Source organism: Dendrobates tinctorius, unplaced genomic scaffold, assembly GCF_039654945.1.
Source record: "Dendrobates tinctorius isolate UK_male_01 unplaced genomic scaffold, ASM3965494v1 ptg000582l, whole genome shotgun sequence".
NCBI lineage: Eukaryota > Metazoa > Chordata > Amphibia > Anura > Dendrobatidae > Dendrobates > Dendrobates tinctorius.
Window position 1 is genome coordinate 138,584 of NW_027362240.1, and position 21,417 is coordinate 160,000.

At 48.3% G+C, this 21,417-nt stretch overlaps 1 protein-coding gene across 1 annotated transcript in view; it reads left to right on the top strand.

The window, feature by feature from the left end:
* Window positions 1-21,417, top strand: part of LOC141078577 (uncharacterized) — a 184,657-nt gene that overhangs the window by 137,092 nt on the left and 26,148 nt on the right. Inside the window, exons 5-6 of the mRNA XM_073565204.1 lie at window positions 7,610-7,686; window positions 7,800-7,908. Coding sequence (XP_073421305.1) covers window positions 7,610-7,686; window positions 7,800-7,908 — 186 coding nt within the window. The remainder of the gene's footprint in view (window positions 1-7,609; window positions 7,687-7,799; window positions 7,909-21,417) is intronic.

A 21,417-nucleotide genomic window follows, 5' to 3' on the forward strand; every position in this document is an offset into this window, starting at 1 on the left:
GGTATACATGGCCCCATCATCCCCATCCTGGTATGCATGGTCCCCTCATCCCCATCCTAGTATACATGGTCCCCTCATCCCCATCCTGGTATACATGGTCCCCTCATCCCCATCCTGGTATACATGGTCCCCTCATTCCCCTCCTGGTATACAGGGTCCCCTCATTCCCATCCTGGTATACATGGCCCCCCTTCTTCCCCATCCTGGTATACATGGTCCCCTCATCCCCATCTTGTTATACATGGTCCCCTTATCCCCAGCCTGGTATACATGGCCCCCTCATCCCCATCCTGGTATACATGGTCCCCTTATCCTCATCCTGGTATACATGGTCCCCTCATCCCCATCCTGGTATACAGGGTCCCCTCATCCCCCTCATCCCCATCCTGGTATACATGGCCCCCTCATCCCCATCCTGGTATACATGGACCCCTCATCCCCATCCTGGTATACATGGTCCCCTCATCCCCATCCTGGTATACATGGCCCCCTCATCCCCATCCTGGTATAAATGGTTCCCTCATCCCCAGCCTAGTATACATGGTCCCCTTATCCCCATCCTGGTATACATGGTCCCCTCATCCCCATGCTGGTATACATGGTTCACTCATCCCCATCCTGGTATACATGGTTCATTCATCCTCATCCTGGTATACATGGTCCCCTCATCCCCATCCTGGTATACATGGTCCCCTCATCCCCATCCTGGTATACATGGACCCCTCATCCCCATCCTGATATACATGGTCCCCTCATCCCCATCCTGGTATATATGATCCCCTCATCCTGGTATACATGGTCCCCTCATCCTGGTATACATCCCCACACTGGTATACATGGTCCCCTCATCCCCACTCTGGTATACATGGTCCCCTCATCCCCATCCTGGTATACATGGTCCCCTCATCCCCATCCTGGTATACATGGCCCCCTCATCCCCAGCCTGGTATACATGGCCCCCTCATCCCCATCCTGGTATACATGGCCCCCTCATCCCCATCCTGGTATACATGGTCCCCTCATCCCCAGCCAGGTATACATGGTCCCCTCATCCCCATCCTGGTATACACGGTCCCCTCATCCCCATCCTGGTATACATGGTCCCCTCATCCCCATCCTGGTATACATGGTCCCCTCATCCGTATCTTGGTATACATGGTCCACTCATCCCCATCCTGCTATACTTGGCCCCGTCATCCCCATCCTGATATACATGGTCCCCTCATCCCCATCCTGGTATACATGGTCCCCTCATTCCCCTCCTGGTATTCAGGGTCCCCTCATTCCCATCCTGGTATACATGGCCCCCCTTCTTCCCCATCCTGGTATACATGGTCCCCTCATCCCCATCCTGATATACATGGCCCCGCTTCTTCCCCATTCTGGTATACATGGTCCCCTCATCCCCATCCTGGCATACATGGTCCCCTCCTCCCCAGCCTGGTAAACAGGGTCCCCTCCTCCCCAGCCTGGTAAACAGGGTCCCCTCCTCCCCAGCCTGGTAAACAGGGTCCCCTCCTCCCCAGCCTGGTAAACAGGGTCCCCTCCTCCCCAGCCTGGTAAACAGGGTCCCCTCCTCCCCAGCCTGGTATACATGGTCCCCTCATCCCCATCCTGGTATACATGGCCCCCTCATCCCCATCCTGGTATACATGGTTCCCTCATCCCCATCCTGGTATACATGGCCCCCTCATCCCCATCCTGGTATACATGGTTCCCTCATCCCCATCCTGGTATACATGGTCCCCTCATCCCCATGCTGGTATGCATGGTTCACTCATCCCCATCCTGGTATACATGGTCCCCTCATCCCCATCCTGGTATACATGGTCCCCTCATCCCCATCCTGGTATATATGATCCCCTCATCCTGGTATACATGGTCCCCTCATCCTGGTATACATGCCCACTCTGGTATACATGGTCCCCTCATCCCCACTCTGGTATACAAGGTCCCCTCATCCCCATCTTGGTATACATGGTCCCTTTATCCCCAGCCTGGTATACATGGCCCCTCATCCCCATCCTGGTATACATGGTCCCCTTATCCCCATCTTGGTATACATGGTCCCCTCCTCCCCATCTTGGTATACATGGTTCACTCATCCCCATCCTGGTATACATGGTTCACTCATCCCCATCCTGGTATACATGGTCCCCTCATCCCCATGCTGGTATACATGGTTCACTCATCCCCATCCTGGTATACATGGTTCACTCATCCTGGTATAGATGGTCCCCTCATCCCCATCCTGGTATACATGGACCCCTCATCCCCATCCTGATATACATGGTCCCCTCATCCCCATCCTGGTATACATGGTCCCCTCATCCTGGTATACATCCCCACACTGGTATACATGGTCCCCTCATCCCCACTCTGGTATACATGGTCCCCTCATCCCCATCCTGGTATACATGGTCCCCTCATCCCCATCCTGGTGTACATGGCCCCCTCATCCCCATCCTGGTATACATGGCCCCCTTATCCCCATCCTGGTATACATGGCCCCCTCATCCCCATCCTGGTATACATGGTTCCCTCATCCCCAGCCTAGTATACATGGTTCCCTCATCCCCAGCCTAGTATACATGGTCCCCTTATCCCCATCCTGGTATACATGGCCCCCTCATCCCCATCCTGGTATACATGGTCCCCTTATCCCCATCCTGGTATACATGGTCCCCTCCTCCCCAGCCTGGTATACATGGCCCCCTCATCCCCATCCTGGTATACATGGTTCCCTCATCCTCATCCTGGTATACATGGTCCCCTCATCCTGGTATACATCCCCACACTGGTATACATGGTCCCCTCATCCCCACTCTGGTATACATGGTCCCCTCATCCCCATCCTGGTATACATGGTCCCCTCATCCCCATCCTGGTGTACATGGCCCCCTCATCCCCATCCTGGTATACATGGCCCCCTTATCCCCATCCTGGTATACATGGCCCCCTCATCCCCATCCTGGTATACATGGTTCCCTCATCCCCAGCCTAGTATACATGGTTCCCTCATCCCCAGCCTAGTATACATGGTCCCCTTATCCCCATCCTGGTATACATGGCCCCCTCATCCCCATCCTGGTATACATGGTCCCCTTATCCCCATCCTGGTATACATGGTCCCCTCCTCCCCAGCCTGGTATACATGGCCCCCTCATCCCCATCCTGGTATACATGGTTCCCTCATCCTCATCCTGGTATACATGGTTCCCTCATCCCCATCCTGTTGTACATGGTCCCCTCATTCCCATTCTGGTATACAGGGTCCCCTCATCCCCATCCTGGTATACATGGGCCCCCTCATCCCCATCCTGGTATACATGGTCCCCTCATCCCCATCCTGGTATACATGGGCCCCCTCATCCCCATCCTGGTATACATGGTCCCCTTATCCCCATCCTGGTATACATGGTTCCCTCATCCCCATCCTGTTGTACATGGTCCCTTCATTCCCATTCTGGTATACAGGGTCCCTTCATCCCCATCCTGGTATACATGGGCCCCCTCATCCCCATCCTGGTATACATGGTCCCCTCATCCCCATCCTGGTACATATGCCCCCCCACCCTAATCCTAGTATACATGGCCCCCTCATCCCCATCCTGGTATACATGGTCCCCTCATCCCCATCCTGGTATACATGGTCCCCTCATCCCCATCCTGGTACATATGCCCCCCCACCCTAATCCTAGTATACATGGCCCCCTCATCCCCATCCTGGTATACATGGTCCCCTCATCCCCATCCTGGTATACATGGTCCCCTCATCCCCATCCTGGTACATATGCCCCCCCACCCTAATCCTAGTATACATGGTCCCTTCCTCCCACTCCTGGTATAAATGACCCCCCCATTCCCATTCTGGTATACATGGTCCCCATCATGTTTTCTACTCACCTTCCCTCGGCCCCCTTGCAGCACTGTGTCCCGTGCTGATGCCTGCAGCTGATTTCAGCTTGTAAGCAGTGCATGACATCACTGAGGTCAGCTGCCAGAATATTGACTGCTTCCCTCACCCAGGACTATTGGTGTGGAGAGCAGTGAATATTCATCTTCTTTAATAGTGGGCACACTGTTAGTTGCAGCCACTGGGCAATCACGTATGCCTGTTATTAAAGAGAATGGATATTCCCTGCTCCCACCTCTCAGCGCTGGATTCAGTGCATAGAGGTGGGAGGGATTATGGGCGTGGGGAGCAGTGAAGATTAATTTTCTTTAATAGACTCCTACCTCCTGTGACCTACTCCTCCTCTGCTCCCCGCCACAGCTGATGTAAGGGACATCAGGACTAAAAGACGCACTCCCCCCACTTTCCTCTTAAATTTTGGAGGCAAAAAGGAAGTCTCACAGTCCAAAAAATACTGTGGGTGTGTGTAATTTCTATATTGTATATGTTATTCATTGTGGTGCTAATAAAAATATGGATATCTTATAGCCTACATATTGTAATATATTGATTAGTCCATATTGAAATTAACTTGTAATGTCAGCATTTGAAGGCCCCATATCCAGTTCTTGGAAACCAGGGTTCATGAGGTCAGTCCCGCAATGGCTATTGAGATGCAGCCTTAGTGTTGAATATACTAAAAGACAATGCTTGTTGAAACAGTATGTCTAATCTGGATTACTGGAAAGCATTAACCTTTGTGTACGCTGTTGACTTACTTGAATTTTAAGAGCAGTAAACACTAAAGCTGGAGTCACACATAGCGACTTACCAGTGATCCCGACAACGATATCAACGTGTCAGGATCGCTGCTAAGTCGCTATGTGATCGCTGGTGAACTGTCAAACAGGCGGCTTCACCAGCGATTAGCGCGGCATTGCTGTGTTTGTTAGTGCTGATGCCATCCCTGTAAAAAAAAATAGAATTAAAATAAAAATATTGTTATTCTCACCTTCCGCGCCTGCGCAGCATTCCCGCCTCTCTCCACGCTCCCAGTAATCCTTTGCAAGAATGACCGCGAGAATGTCACATCTCGCAGGAGCGCGACGTCTTGCGGTCATTCGTGCAAAGGATTACTGGGACCGGGAGCGTGGAGAGAGGCAGGATGGCTGCGCAGGCGCGGAAGGTGAGAATAACAATATTTTTTAGGTTTTTTATTATTTTTTACAGCTGATCGCTGGTCTCCCGCCTGTCACACACAGCGATGCGTGCTGCCCAGCGGGAGACCAGCGACGAAAAATATGTCCAGAGGTTTCTTGCAGCGATCAGCGATACCGGCAGGGGGGCCGCTCGCTGTCACACACCGCAATCTCGCTGGTGAGATCGCTATGTGTGACTCCAGCTTAAGGTTCGGATACGGCTTTAAAGAAGACTACTACTTGTGATATAACACGATTTTATTTGAAGGTATAAAATTAAAGGAATAGTGTGATTAGATTGTATGATTGCGTACACGTTTGTTGTATATTTTAAGATACAAAGGTTAAGTACAGATAAAGCTTGAATACATATGATTAGGTATATATAAAGATTATATACAGTATACTCACATCATCAATCACCAAGAGGCTTTTAAACATCATCCGTCTGGAATATCAGAGAAGCAACGCCAAGACAGAGACCCCTGGGAGATTCACAACACTGCACGGGCGTCCCCAATTATGCAGGTATCAGCACTGTACAAGTGTACAGGTATCCAGTTTTTGCTTCTGTCTAAGTCATGTTTCTCTGGCCTTATATAATAAATTACACTAATGAGTAACTTGCTTCACCCAGCCCATCCAGTGGCCGGCCTTCAAGGTTGGATGAAGCAGACAACAAGGCGTCATCAGACAATGGGTCATAAAAGCCGCATGGGTTTAGATAAAATCAACACAGGCAGAGGTTAAGTAAACCTTAATGTTTTACAAAGACAAACCTAGCTGTAACTGTTAGGCTGTGTGCCCACGATACGATTTTTAAGCGTTTTTGCCATGATTTTCGGCGCAAAAACATTTAAAAATCGTGTACAGAACGCCCCCATGCATTCCTATGGCATTCCGCACATGCTGTGCTAATGCTGCGCTTTTTTCCGCGGTGGAAACGCATCGCGGAAAAAATCGCAGCATGCTCCTTCTTTTGTGCGGAATCGCAAAGAATTGCCGCGATTCCGCACCCATAGGAATGCATGAGAATCGCTTACTTCCCGCATGTGGCTATGCCCACCATGCGGGAAGTTAAGCGTCTCATGTGCGGTTGGTACCCACGGTGTGGAGGAGAGGAGACTGTCCTCCAGGCCCTGGGTACCATACCCCTGTAAAAAAAAGAATAAAAAATCGGGGTATATTTACCTTCCGGTGTCCCGCGCTGCATTCCCGGCCTAGCGTTCCCAGTAATGCCTTGCGGCAAGGTCCTGTGATGACGTAGTCTCGCGAGATCGCTATAGCAACGCGAGACTACGTCATCACAGGTCTCGCAAGGCATTACTGGGAATGCTGAGGCCCGGGAATGCAGCGCGGGACGCCGGAAGGTAAATATACCCCGATTTTTTATTTTTTTATCATTTTTAACATTTTATCTTTTACTTTTGATGCTGTATAGGCGGCCTCAATAGTAAAAAGCTGCTCACACTTGTCAAACACTATGTATGACGAGTGTGACCAACCTGTCAATCACTTTCCAAGTGATGCTTCAAATCGCTTGGAAAGTGCTTGAGAAAATCGCGGCAAAATCGCGAACAGAATCGCTGTGAAATCGCACGGAAAAAAACGCACAATTTCTGGGAAGGAGTCCGGTTTTTAGTGTGCATTTTAAAACGCTATGTGGGCCCATAGCCTTAATGTTTGATCAGAAATGCAGCTATGTAATATGCAGAATTCATTCTATATATTTCAATATGGACTCAAAATAGCCATTTTTATATTTGCACTACAATTCATATTCTGCATGTATATGTTTTTTTATTTTACTTTTTGCCTATGTAGTGCAGAGGTAGCACACTATGCAGTGATGAGGCCGTGACCCAGCAAAGTTCAAAGCAAAGCATCTCTTTAATGTTCAACTCACAAAAATACACAGAACACCATATCCTCCAGATCGCAACCGGGAAACATATACTCCAGATCGCAGCCGGTAAACACGCCAGTCCACCTCCAAGACCGGTTACCGTGGGCGACTGCACAGCCGTGTACGCTGTGGGTGCCAGGTCTTTCAGCTCCCTTGGCTGTTTGGCTCCACTTGCCTCTGTTGCCTCACAGAGGTCGAGCTCACTCTTGCCTCTTGCAAAAACCAAGCTGACACTGACACACCAAAACCCTTTACTTCAGGGTTTTTAACTGGAAACTGTGGCCATGGGCCACATGGAAAACCCGGCCAGGAAGGAAACCGACTGCCCCACTACCATCCTGTATGGAGCTTCACAATAACAGGGGTGCCTAAACTGTTACATGCCACTGTACACCCCTACACCTAAAAAAAGAGCATAACGGGCAGCTGAAGCTTCTACAGGGTCACCTAGATACTACTCCCATCATCTCATGTAACACTCTCTTGTCCAGCTGTTTCCTACAGATGGCCTCAGTGTAAGGAGGGGGACATTCATGTCTATTAGAGGGTCACCTAGATACTACTCCCATCATCCCATGTAACACTCTCTTGTCTGGCTGTTTCCTACAGATGGCGTCAGAGTAAGAAATCCCCCGGAGAGATGTTTGGCTCCTCTGAATTCCCAGGACTGTCCGCAGAGTGACCAGGTAGATGAAGCTTCTCCTCCACCACATCTATATGGGGCCGCGCTTAAAGATTTGGGCCCGATATAGTGATGTGTCTGCTGTATTGTACTGAGCTGTTATATATGTGACATCAGGGCGGAGATCTGACTGATATTAAAGTGAAGGATGAAGACGAGCAGATGATGGGCGATCAGCCGTGTGTGAGCGATGTGAAGGAGGAGAGTCCAGGAGATGATACCACAGGTATGTAATAATGGGGTCACCAGTGTCTTCTGGTGGTGCTGCACCTTACAGGTGATGGTTCAGTGAATTACACCTCAGATGGGCATTAGCACATGACAGATTACATATGTCACGATCCCTCCGCTGACACCGGTATGTCACGGACGGAGGGACGCGACGTACTGCCAACACACGGCTATCACAGGCACGGAGGGGCTTATCTTAGTTATCCCACCGCTGGCACCATGTGATAAAAAAAAACAGCAAGCTTGTCTTGCCCTAACAATTTATCGCAGGGGGTTTATTTTGGATGTCCTACCACTGCTAACAATATTTCAGGAACTGCGAGGACTTATGTATATTCCACTTTTCAGTTCCACTTTGGTAATCACAGCTCTCCGGCACCCCCTTACCCTCAGGTCAGTCAGGGAACTACACCTGGGATAATTGGTCGCCGGCCGGCTGCTTCAATGAGGACTGGCCACCCGGCACGCTGCAGTGAGGGAATTATAAATGCTCTGGCCACAGCCACCCAATTAGCTTATAAAATCCCTTCTGTCACTCTCAGCAGTGCCCAGGACCCAGACCACACTTCGCCGCTACCAACTCCAGATTTTCTCTTATTAATTTATAAACTTAATAGAGGGGTTAGAAGCCAACCCAATTCAGTAGCGTAATTATCCTAAAGGCCGTAAATTCCTTTTTAGAGCATGGAGACAGAGCTAATAAGTTTTATAATTTATTACCAAAAAGGCGGGCAGTGTTTACAGAGATAAAAGATTTTATGAAGTTGAAACATTAGATATGTACAAAGCAAATCTAAAATAAACGGGATTAAAATAGAGATTAACACATTTGCTTAGATGGAGTTAGGCTAACCATGTGGGGAGGCGGGGCAGACGTCTCACTGCATCTGGGATCCTAGCAGCACGGAATCTCCAGCAAGAATGACCTCCCAACTGAGTGAGTGTACTCTATAGTCCTGGGTCCTGACATCATAAAAGGGGCCGTCTGGTGTTGGTCCTCCCCCTGTTCTTGGAGTTACAGTTCTGACTACATCACTTATAATAACTGTTGTGAGTTCATTCTCTGGTGGTAACAGGAGGTAGTGAGGCTGATTTAATCAGTAGAGATCTACCACCTGATAATGAGGATGACGATTGGACCTCAGGAATCTTAGACTGGATTTAAGACAGCCGACGCCCTAGTCTTTGCTGATGATTGCTTCTGCTTTCCAAGTCTTGGTTTTCAGCTCTGTTCCAGCCTTTTCAAGCTAAGTGTTTCTGCTAATGTTCACACTTGATTTTGTTGGTCTATTCAGTTTTTGTGTGTTCAGCCAGCCGCGGCTGGGGCTGTGCTTCATTTCTACTCTTATTTATCTGTATTTGCCAATTTGCTTTTTAGTCCCTTATTAGATTGGCCTCTTTTTGCTCTGTCTCAGAATATTTCAGAGTGCTGATATAGTGGGAGAAGTCTAGTGACTCAGGGTTAATTTTGTTATCAGAAGTGTTGGACATTATTTTTGTCGGGTTTTTGGCAGATTGCAGACAGTGCCTTTCCTTTCCTATCCTTTATAGTTAGTTTGGGCCCCATCGTTTGCTCTGCCTATATTCCTGCCTGTGTTTGTGTTTTCATCTTGTTTCACTAACAATACATGTGTGGGGGCTGTCTATTCCTTTGGGGTCTGCTCTGGGGCAGTTACTTTTCCCCTTTTCTTGCTTTAGGCTTATGTAGTCCTCCGGCGGTGACGAGGCGTCTAGATCATCGTAGGAACGCTCCACTGCTACTGCTAGTTGTGTGGTTAGGATCAGGGATCTGCAATCTGCATAGTTACCAACCTCTCTGGTTTTCTGGGACTTAGATTTTTGTTGTCCTCCTCGGTGACCCATTCATAACAAATAACTATATCTCGCAAAGGGTACCTCGTTTAAACACGCACATAGTCTCATTTTCTTTAGGCTGTCAAATGGTATAATTCAAAACCAAACATGCAATAGTTATGTCACACCATTTAGGAGAAATCCATTTTTCGGATTCCGTCGGAGCTAGACCTTAGCAAGAACCACTACGGAGCATGTCGGAGAAATGTCCGTTTCGTTTTTCTGTCGCGAACGGGGTCCGAGCTATGGCTTCGCTAATATCTCCCATACTTGAATTGCCGCATGGTAGAGAACAAAGAACATTATTTCCACTTAGCTAATTAACATTCCTTAGCTGGGGAGAGGGGAATGCTGGCACAGGAAGTGTCTGGTGTCTTGTTACAGATGCAGGCACAGAGCTGTGGGTGAGGAAGGGGGGAGGTCGCAGCTGTGTGACAGGCAGAAGTCTCATCTGTAGTGTAATGCTCAGGGAACCTTATGTCATATTGTACAGTAACATTACAACATAGTGTTATTTATTTACCAAAATCTAAGCCAAACTGCCAAAGCAATGTTTGAAAAATGAAGTACACCCCTTGCTGTGCATATATGATAATGGAGGCAGCACAGCGATTACATGACTACTTGTGCTTCTTATGTTGGTGACGTTCCAGTTCATTGTGAGAATCTTTCTCCAAGAAGGAGGTGGTGACAATGAGCAGTGTTCTCACCATTATGGGCTGTTAAAGCACAAGTCGTGTCATCTAATTCAGGGTTCCCCAATGCCAGTGCTCAAGGCCCACCAACAGATCATGTTTTCAGGATTTCCTTAGTGTTGCTCAGGTGATAATTGCTTCACCTGTGCACTACAAAGGAAATCCTGAAAACATGATCTGTTGGTGGGCCTTGAGGACTGGAGTTGGGGAATCCTGATCTAATTGGTGCGCGGCCCCCATTAACTTATGTTTATATATTGGAGGAACGGCAATTGCCAAGGAGGCTTGACAACCACAACCCTCTGTTAGCACCATGCCGGATCTCTGCTCTGACAGGCAGGATCTCCGGCGTGTCACTTCACACACCTGCGCTGCGGTCGTTGCTTCCCTTCCCCATGATCTGCATGATTGTAGCAGAATTTAGAGCTGGGCCTGCAGCCATGTCCTTAGAGCACGTGCGCGAATGCTCCCGCCCTCTTAAAGGGTCAGCGCGTGCACTTGCTATTTCCTCCCCAGCCTATGGCTGTGGGGCATTATGTATATATTGCTTCCTCCTCACCGGGGAGGTGCCTGAGCAACCTTCCTGTTTTACAGTTTAAGTTGTGTAAGGTTGCGTTCCACTCTTTGCTGCATTCTGGTGCAGATCTTGCCTGCTGCACTTGGCGCATGCGCAGGTTCAGGTCTCGTCCCGAGATCTCGGGAGACGAGATTCAAATCTCGGCAATGAGATCTCCTCCCCCGAGATCTCTGGACGAGATCTGAACCTACGCATGCGCCGACCATGGACCGGCGGCCATCTTCCCGGCGTCCATGTTCCCGGAGGCCACCGCAATATGGCAGCAGCCAGCAACGGATGTGCGGGGGCCTCCGGGCTTTGAGGAAATGCCGGCGGAGCCCCCCACGGAGCACAGAGAGCCGCTACCCCTGCACCGGAGCACAGCCCGCTGCCACCACCGCACCACAGAGCCCCGCGGCACTCGCACCAGCCATGGACCGATGTAAGTATATTGCGACCATAAGACGCACCCCCACTTTCCCCAAAAATTTTTTGGGGAAAAAGGTGCGTCTTATGGTCCAAAAAATACGGTATATGAAATAAGTGAATGCTCATTCTGAGTGGCACTATACACCATTTTCTCAACAGTGGATTTTTGTGCATTTAATGAAAGGCTGTGCTTTTTTCAATAGGGTGGCTAGCATTTTATATGCAGCAGACAATTATTGGCACCTCCTTGCATGTAGCACTTTTTTCATTGTGAATTTTGCACATAATCTGTCTATTACATCATGCATTTTATTATAATTTTTGCTATCTATCAAACAATACGTTTTTGATTACATGAGTTTTATGGTGTTTTCCTGTTATATTTTCTGATATGGTTTCTGGTCTGTGTATTATCATGGCATTTTGTGCATATTCCCTTGTTTATTTTATGTATTGAGTAAATAATAAATTTTGAAGAAATTTTATAATCATGCTTTTTGCCTCTTTTTTGCCATTTACTAATGGTAGCTATGATTTATGAGTAAACTCAGCCATGCGTGCCAGACTGCTAACAGGCAAGACTTCCATGTCCTCACCAAGAGGACGACTGACCATGCTCTCCTCCTCCCTGTCCTAAGGCCATCCTCGCTGAACAGACGGTATGACAGTTGTGCAGGTAGTACCGTCTATAGCGCATGAAACTAGTTCCTGTTCTTCCTCCTCCTCCTCCTCCTTCTCTTCCTCATTGTCACCCAATCCACATTGGGATGAGAAGAGGCTGTGCTGTGTGTAATCAAACTGTATGGTTCCTTGCTCCATCTCAGTGTGCTCTGCCTGCAATGCATCCTCTTTGATTGTGAGCAGAGAGCATTTCAGAACACAGAGAAGCGGGATGGTGACACTAATTATGGCGTCATCACCGCTCACCATCTTGGTGGAGTCCTCAAAGGTTTGGAGGATGGTACATATGTCTGACATCCATGTCCACTCCTGATGTCTTATGTGTGGAGTCTGAACTGAATAACGAAGGGCCTTGTTGATGCTGGTAGTCAACAACCGCCCTCTTCTGCTCACAAATCCTTCCCAACATCTGCAATGTAGAGTTCCAACGTGTGGGGACATGACACCAGTCTGTGAGCCGGAAGCTGCTAACGCTGCTGAAACACACAGGTGGTGTACTTTGACAAGCAGATCCGGAAGCTCTGCGTAGCTTTTGAGAAACCGCTGAACCACGAGGTTAAGCACATGGGCCAGGCATGGTACGTGTGTGGGCTCCCCTCGCCTCAGAGCAGCCACCAGCTTAAAGCCATTGTCACAACCATGCCTGGCTGTAGGTTCAGCGGTGTCAGCCACAGATCTGCCTGCTCTTTCAGAGGTGTCCACAACTCTTCTGCATTGTGCAGTTTGTCACTTACGCATATTAGCTTCAGCACAGCCTGTTGCCGCTTGGCTGAGGCAGTGCTTCTTGATTGTGACTGATGTGTTCATTTCAGAGATGGATGTTGAAGAGGAGGAGGTGCAGGAGCTGTAGACTGTGGGGGCAACCCTGATTGACATAGGGCCCGCAATACTCAGCGTCGGGAGGAGGGGACATCCCAAGATCCGACTAGGTCCCGGCATCCACTATGTTAACCCAGTGTGCAGTCAAAGAGATGTACAGTCCCTGTCCACAAGCACTTGTCCACGTGTCCGTGGTTAGGTGAACTTTCCCAGTAACTGCATTGTTGAGGGCACGGCTAATGTGGGACATGTGCTTGTGTAATACAGGGAAAGGACACTGGAAGAATTAGTGGCGGCTGAGGACTGAGTTCCGAGGGACGGCTGCCGCCATCAGGTTTCGGAACAATTCCGTCTCCACGAGCCTAAAAGGGAATTTAGTAGTGTGGCCTGTGGGGCGTTGGCTGCGTATTTGCGCTTGCATTCCAAGGACTGGGGTATGGACAAGTGAAAGCTGCGTTGGGACAAGAATGTGGACGTGCCTGATGATGGTGCTAGTTCAGTGTGTGCAACGACAGGTGCATGGCAGTAGGCATCTTTGCATGCACCATGGACAGGGGATTGGCTTGCACGCACCACAGCAGAAGAAGCAGTGGTGTCACCCGCAGACACTGTTCCAGGACCCTGAGTTTCGTCCCACAAAGTCGGGTGCTTTGCTGCCATATGCCAGATCATGCTGGTGGTGGTCAGGCAGGTAGTTGTGCTGCCCCTGCTGATGCAGGTCTGGCAGGTGGTGCAAATGGCCTTTCTGAGGTTCTCGTCAGAGTCTTTAAAAAACAGCCAGACTGGGGAACATCTAGCAGTTGTACTGGCAATTTCCATTGTGTTGGTGTTACAGGGGAATGGTTGCCGGCCTTCTGTCTGCGGCCACCACACTGCTTCTTTCTGCCTGTTGCGGTTCTACACCTTCCTCCCCCTGTGTGCTGCTGTCCTCGCTCTGCATGTCCTCCTGCCAGGTTGGGTCAGTTACTATATCATCCAACACCTCGTCTTCCACTTCCGCACCCTGGTCCTCCTCCTGACTTTCTGGAAATTCTCATCATCGTCCACCTCTTGTGACAATTTCCCACCATACCTTCGTGTGATTGTGGCTGCTCAAATACAGTGCCTACAAGTAGTATTCAACCCCCTGCAGATTTAGCAGGTTTGATAAGATGCAAATAAGTTAGAGCCTTCAAACTTCACACAAGAGCAGGATTTATTAACAGATGCATAAATCTTACAAACCAAAAAGTTATGTTGCTCAGTTAAATTTTAATAAATTTTAAACATACAAGTGTGGGTCAATTATTATTCAACCCCTAGGTTTAATATTTTGTGGAATAACCCTTGTTTGCAATTACAGCTAATAATCATCTTTTATAAGACCTGATCCGGCCGGCACAGGTCTCTGGAGTTATCTTGGCCCACTCCTCCATGCAGATCTTCTCCAAGTTATCTAGGTTCTTTGGGTGTCTCATGTGGACTTTAATCTTGAGCTCCTTCCACAAGTTTTCAATTGGGTTAAGGTCAAGAGACTGACTAGGCCACTCCAAAACCTTGATTTTTTGCCTCTTGAACCAGGCCTTGGTTTTCTTGGCTGTGTGCTTTGGGTCGTTGTCTTGTTGGAAGATGAAATGACGACCCATCTTAAGATCCTTGATGGAGGAGCAGAGGTTCTTGGCCAAAATCTCCAGGTAGGCCGTGCTATCCATCTTCCCATGGATGCGGACCAGATGGCCAGGCCCCTTGGCTGAGAAACAGCCCCACAGCATGATGCTGCCACCACCATGCTTGACTGTAGGGATGGTATTCTTGGGGTCGTATGCAGTGCCATCCAGTCTCCAAACGTCACGTGTGTGGTTGGCACCAAAGATCTCGATCTTGGTCTCATCAGACCAGAGAACCTTGAACCAGTCTGTCTCAGAGTCCTCCAAGTGATCATGAGCAAACTGTAGACGAGCCTTGACATGATGCTTTGAAAGTAAAGGTACCTTACGGGCTCGTCTGGAACGGAGACCATTGCGGTGGAGTACGTTACTTATGGTATTGACTGAAACCAATGTCCCCACTGCCATGAGATCTTCCCGGAGCACTTTCCTTGTTGTCCTTGGGTTAGCCTTGACTCTTCGGACAAGCCTGGCCTCGGCACGGGAGGAAACTTTCAAAGGCTGTCCAGGCCGTGGAAGGCTAACAGTCGTTCCATAAGCCTTCCACTTTCGGATGATGCTCCCAACAGTGGAGACAGGTAGGCCCAACTCCTTGGAAAGGGTTTTGTACCCCTTGCCAGCCTTGTGACCCTCCACGATCTTGTCTCTGATGGCCTTGGAATGCTCCTTTGTCTTTCCCATGTTGACCATGTATGAGTGCTGTTCACAAGTTTGGCGAGGGTCTTAAATAGTCAGAAAAGGCTGGAAAAAGAGATAGTTAATCCAAACATGTGAAGCTCATTGTTCTTTGTGCCTGAAATACTTCTTAATACTTTAGGGGAACCAAACAGAATTCTGGTGGTTTGAGGGGTTGAATAATAAATGACCCTCTGAATAAACTTTTCACAATTTAAAAAAAAATTAAACAAAGAAATAACATTCTTTTTTGCTGCAGTGCATTTCACACTTCCAGGCTGATCTACAGTCCAAATGTCACAATGCCAAGTTAATTCCGAATGTGTAAACCTGCTAAATCTGCAGGGGGTTGAATACTACTTGTAGGCACTGTATTTGAGCATCGCTACATGCGATCTCCTCTTGCCCCACTTGAAGTGGATTGGGCAAGAGGCCCGAACCTATAAATGGAAAAGTGACCAACTCTTCGGAGTGTCCATGTGTGGGATCAGTTGTCTCCGGGCACTTGGCATGGTGGGAGGAACGAAGCTCAGGGTGAAGAATATGCTTTCCAGACACGGTTCCTAAGACTTAACCGTGTGGAAGACAGGGTGGTGGTGGCAAAGTGAGTGGAAGCTGTCACGACAATGTGGAATATGAGCTATGATTTCCCTTGTTAACACATTTTTTTCCAGAACTTTCCCCACATACTGAACTCTGCTATACCAGTGGTGAGGGTTTGACCCCCTTCCCTTCCCTTGCCTGTCTTGCCTGCCTCTTTATTTCTGCTCTGCCTGTATGTAACCTGAAACTACAGCTCCCTCCTTCCTTTCGCCCCCACCTCGGGAATGTGGTAATCAATAGACAGGATGTCCTTTGTCTTCAGACCATACGGGACCAGATGGCCCAGGAGGTCCCTTCCAACTCTACGATTCTATGATTCTACAGCCTATAATGAGAATTTAATCATTCGGACGTAATGCAGCGTGAGATTACGACATAAAAATGAAACTGACATATTTGGAACGAGCTTCGATTGTGCATCGCTTCGGCGCCTCTTGGTAGTCACTAGCACCGACAGAATCCGAGAAATGGATCTCTCCTGAACAGAGTGAAATAGCTAGTCTGAGTTTGGAATCATTAGAGAGCTAATTTCAATGATGACTGATAGGTCTGCCGTTACTTTGCTAGGTTCTCAAGCCCAGTTATATAGCCGAGAAGGTTTCAGAACCAAAATTGCAACTTAGAGACAAGGGGAGGACCCCGGTAACTCAGCCCCTTTAGTGATGTCATGGCCCAGAACTATAGAGTATGCTCACTCAGTTGGGAGGTCAGTCTGCAGAGGGAAACGGATACCCAGCCACACTGTCATGCATGGCGACGTATGCCCCCCCCAGCCTGATTAGCCTGGAATGGTCTAAGCAACATGTGAGTGTCTAATTTCTATTTTAATCTTTTTATTTGTAATTGCCTTTGTACATACTTATAATTCTCATATTGTTAAATCTTTTTATACCTTTGTAAACACTGCCTACCTTTTGGAGTAAAATATATAAAATTACTAGCTCTGTCTCAATGCTCTAAGAACGAATTTACACGTGCCTGAAGTAATTACGCTACTAATCTGGGTTTGCTACGGACCCTCTTAATTATTGATTAAGAGAATCGTTAGGTGGTGGCAGTGAAGTGTGTTCTGAGCTAGCTGGGCATAGCGGGCAGCGACGGAAAGGGGTTTTATAAGCTTTTGTGTAGCTGCGGCCAGAGCATTTATAATTCCCTCGCTGCAGCGCGCCCAGCAGCCGGTCCACATTGAGGCAGGCCATCCGGCAACCAATTACCCCAGGTGTAGTTCCCTGACTGACCCGAGGGTAAGGGGGGGCGCCAGAGAGCTTCGAGTTCCAAAGTGGAACCAGAAAGTGGGATATACATAGATCCCTGCAGTTCGTGACGTACTGTAGCAGCAGTGGAATAACTAGGATAAGCCCCTGCAGTAAATTGATAGGTCAAGACTAGCTTGCTGTTTTTCATCACATTGTTGGCAGTGGTTGGGTAAGCCCCCAGGATAAGCCCCCTGCACATGTGATAGCCGAGTGCAGCCAAAGAGTCAGAACCTCGGTCCCTGACAGAAGCATTATCTGCTATCCAACCAACAGCCTTTTGACCCTGCTCTGGGTTCAGTATGCAGTGTGCTGCTGCGGTCCCCTAGTAATTGGGACGGGAAGGTTGGGCGAGAAGATGTGGGTGTTTGTTGTGGCACAATTTCAGCTTGCCGACGGCCTCGGCCTTTGCATTCACCATCACGGCCAGTTCCCCGTCCCTTGCTATGCGTCTTGCCCATTTTAAATGGAGGACAATGTTTTCCAAGAAAAGAAGCAAAAAAGATCAGCTCACCTCCTCTCCAGTCCCACCGCGCGGACCCTGCAGTGCTGCAAGTAGTATGAAGGTGAAGCAGAAGTCCAGCGCGGGTGATATCCAGAAGAAATAACTTTTATTCCATTTTCATTAAAAGCACCCAAGTTCAAAATCCATCTTTATATCCAGAGACACAAAAACGGGTAATTCCTACCAGTGGCAGTCACAGGGTTACAGTGCGTTTACAATGAGACGCGTTCCATCGGTCGTGCCGCCTCGATCATTGTGATAAACATAAAATGGCAGAGGCCCATCAGGTTCCACCCGCTGATCCTGCAGACCCCAGAGACAGATAATTACTGAGCTCAGCCTGGAATTTCTATGTACAGAGACTATGCTGAAGGCGGGAGGAAGAGAAAATGTACAAGGATTATAACTGGTCACCATTCCTAGTAATTCATAAGGTCTTGCCGAATATTCATGCCTCGGGGGCGCTGGACTTTAGCTGACACATCCACCATGTCTCTCTGTTGGCCATTTTTCTTTTTATGTATCTCTCCCTCGAAACGGAGCTTTAACCCTTTCAATACCGCGGACCCCAATTGAGCGGACATCCCCATTGTGTTTCTGGAGGCAATGTTTGGAAGCTCTTTTGAGTGATTTTATTCACTGCGTCAGTCAGGTGCCTCCTGATTCTGACCTTCAGGGGGCGCCGTACACCCCACATATTGCTGCTCACAAATACACAACATTGGGGTATTACAGGGGATGTAGGGGTTAATGCTGTCTTTCCAGCAGGTGCAGATATTATGCCCACACTCCTATGGACCTTTTGTACTGAGCCAGTTTTCTCTCTATTTTAACCCTTTGTCCTCACTAACACAGAGGCTGGGGGATAAGATGTCGTTCACACTAGGAGCTTTTTTAGCGATGTCACGCACTGGTTTGGGCAGGATTTGGTTCCGCTCTTTATCCCGGCTCCACATAGGGAGTCTTCTTCTGCTGATATTAGTGATCTCTTTACACTGAGGGCTGTATGCCGTGGTGAAGGTGATGTGCTCCTCACCAGACATGCGGTCATTACTTGCATCTTTGCAGCATATATAATGGTATTTAACTCTTTCCAGCAACTTCACTGAATCCTGCATGTGTCCAACCTCTATCATTCATCTTTGCAGCATATATAATGGTATATAGTTATATCAACTTACTCTGCTTGTCCCCTTATGCTATTGAGGTCAAGTAACTTTTCAAAGTGGTTTATGATCCATGTAGGCCTGGACACTTGTTTATCTGCTAAATACATATATTGGGTCCTGCTGTCCTAACTTAGTTTGATTGATTGCTAACGAGTAAGGAGAGAAAAAAAAAAAGGACGATCTTTGAAGTGGCCTTCTATAAATTCAGAGCTAGCCTGGGGATGCGTTTATGCAGGGGGGCATTTATGTACATGTATCAAAGTACGCTGGCAGTTATAACATGGCAGTTAGACAGGGCAGGAGACAGGCAAGACAAATAAATAAATTTCTTCCCTGTACATTTGGGCAACTCCAAATATTCACCATATGCATTTGTCTCATTTATATCCTGGCCGCTGCATTCACACACATCCACCTCCCTGGTATTAACTCTCTACACTCCATCCATATCGGCCCCTCGCTCCTTTCCTCTCCTATGTATAGCACTCACGCTCTTTTCACATTGCTACACAGCACAGATCCATTCAGTCCCACCATTCAACATCAGAGACGCTCTCACAAATCACTTAACCATCTGCTCACTCTTTCTATCCTCCTTCTCCTAGTCGCAGGAGACATTGCTCCCAACCCTGGTCCCCCATGTTATAGAAAGTCAAACCCCCCAACTGCTACACTCAGAAAACCCTCTAATCTTATTAATATTCCCTGCATGCCATCTGTCTCTCTTAATTGTGCCCTTTGGAATTCTCGCTCAGTGTGTAACAAACTCTCCTTCACTCATGACTTTTTCCTTTCTAATTCTCTTAACCTCCTGGCTCTTACTGAAACCTGGATCCAGCAGTCAGACACAACCGCTGTTGCTGCTCTTTCATACGGGGGGCTACACTTCTCTCACACCCCAAGATCAGACAATAGAGCAGGTGGAGGCGTTGGTCTGCTCCTATCACCAAAATGTACCTTTCAGGTTATCCCTCAACTACCCTCACTTGTCTTTCCTTCTTTTGAGGTCCATGCTGTCAGACTCTACACCCCCTTCTTCATGCGAGTGGCGGTGGTATATCGTCCTCCCGGCCCCTCCCATCAGTTCCTGGATCATTTTGCCACTTGGCTTCCACATTTTCTCTCCTGTGACATCCCTACCCTCATCATGAGCGATTTCAACATCCCCATTGCTCTTCCCCTCTCCCCATCTGCTACTCACCTTTTATCTCTAACCTCCTCATTTGGCCTTTTGCAGCTTATTAATTCTCCAACGCATGAAGACGGGAACTCCCTCGACTTGGTCTTCTCTCGGCTTTGTGCAGTGGATGATTTTGCAAACTCCCCTCTGCCGCTCTCTGACCACAATCTTCTTTCATTTTCTATCAAGAACTGCCAGGCTGCTCAGGTCACCCCCACTGTCCAGACTTATAGAAACATACATGCCATTAACACCCAGAAACTTATGAAGAACTTGCAGTCTTCATTGGCCCCTATCTCCTCCCTCTCATGTCCTGATTCTGCATTGAAGCATTACAATGAAACACTTCAAAGTGCCCTGGATGAATTTGCACCCCCTATAAATAGAACACCACAACACAGACGGTGACAACCCTGGCACACCCTGGAAACACCTTTCCTGCAGCGGTGCTCCAGGTGCGCCGAACGTCTGTGGAGAAAATCCAATCTACATGAAGATTTCATCCATTATAAGTTTATGCTTAGAACATACAACACTGCCCTTCACCTCTCCAAACAAGCCTATTTCAACACCCTCATCACCTAACTGTCCAATAACCCAAACCGTCTCTTTGACACTTCATTCTCTACTCAACCCAAGAGTACAGGCCCCAACCACGGAGCTTCGAGCTGACGATCTGGCCAATTACTTCAAAGAAAAAATTGACCAGATCCGACAGGAAATTATCTCCCAATCACCTCATGCCATACACTGTTCTCCCTCCCCCACTGCATCTAGCTCACTCTCTGAGTTTGAACCAGTCACAGAAGAAGAAATAAGCAGGCTCCTTGCATCTTCTCGCCCAACCACTTGCACCAGTGACCCATTTCCGTCACATCTCCTCCAGTCCCTTTCCCCTGCTGTCACCCCTCACCTAACTAAAATATTTAACCTCTCTCTCTCTTCTGGTATCTTTCCCTCCTCCTTTAAGCATGCCGTCATACATCACTACTTAAAAAACCATCCCTCGACCAAAACTGTGCCGCTAACTATAGACCTGTCTCTAGTCTTCCCTTCATTCATCTATAAACTCCTGGAACGCCTGGTCCACTCCCGTCTTTTCCGCTATCTCTCTGATAACTCTCTTCTTGACCCTCTCCAATCCAGTTTCCGCTCTTTACATTCTACTGAAACTGCCCTCACTAAAGTCTCTAATGATCTACTAACAGCTAAATCAAATGGTCATTACTCCATGCTAATTCTCTTGGATCTCTCCGCAGCATTCGACACGGTGGATCATCAGCTCCTCCTCACTATGCTCCGTTCCATTGGCCTCAAGGACATCGTTCTCTCATGGTTCTCCTCCTATCTCTCCGACCGCTCCTTTACTGTATCTTTTGCCGGTTCCTCCACCTCTCACCTTCCCCTTACTGTTGGGGTTCCTCAAGGATCCGTCCTAG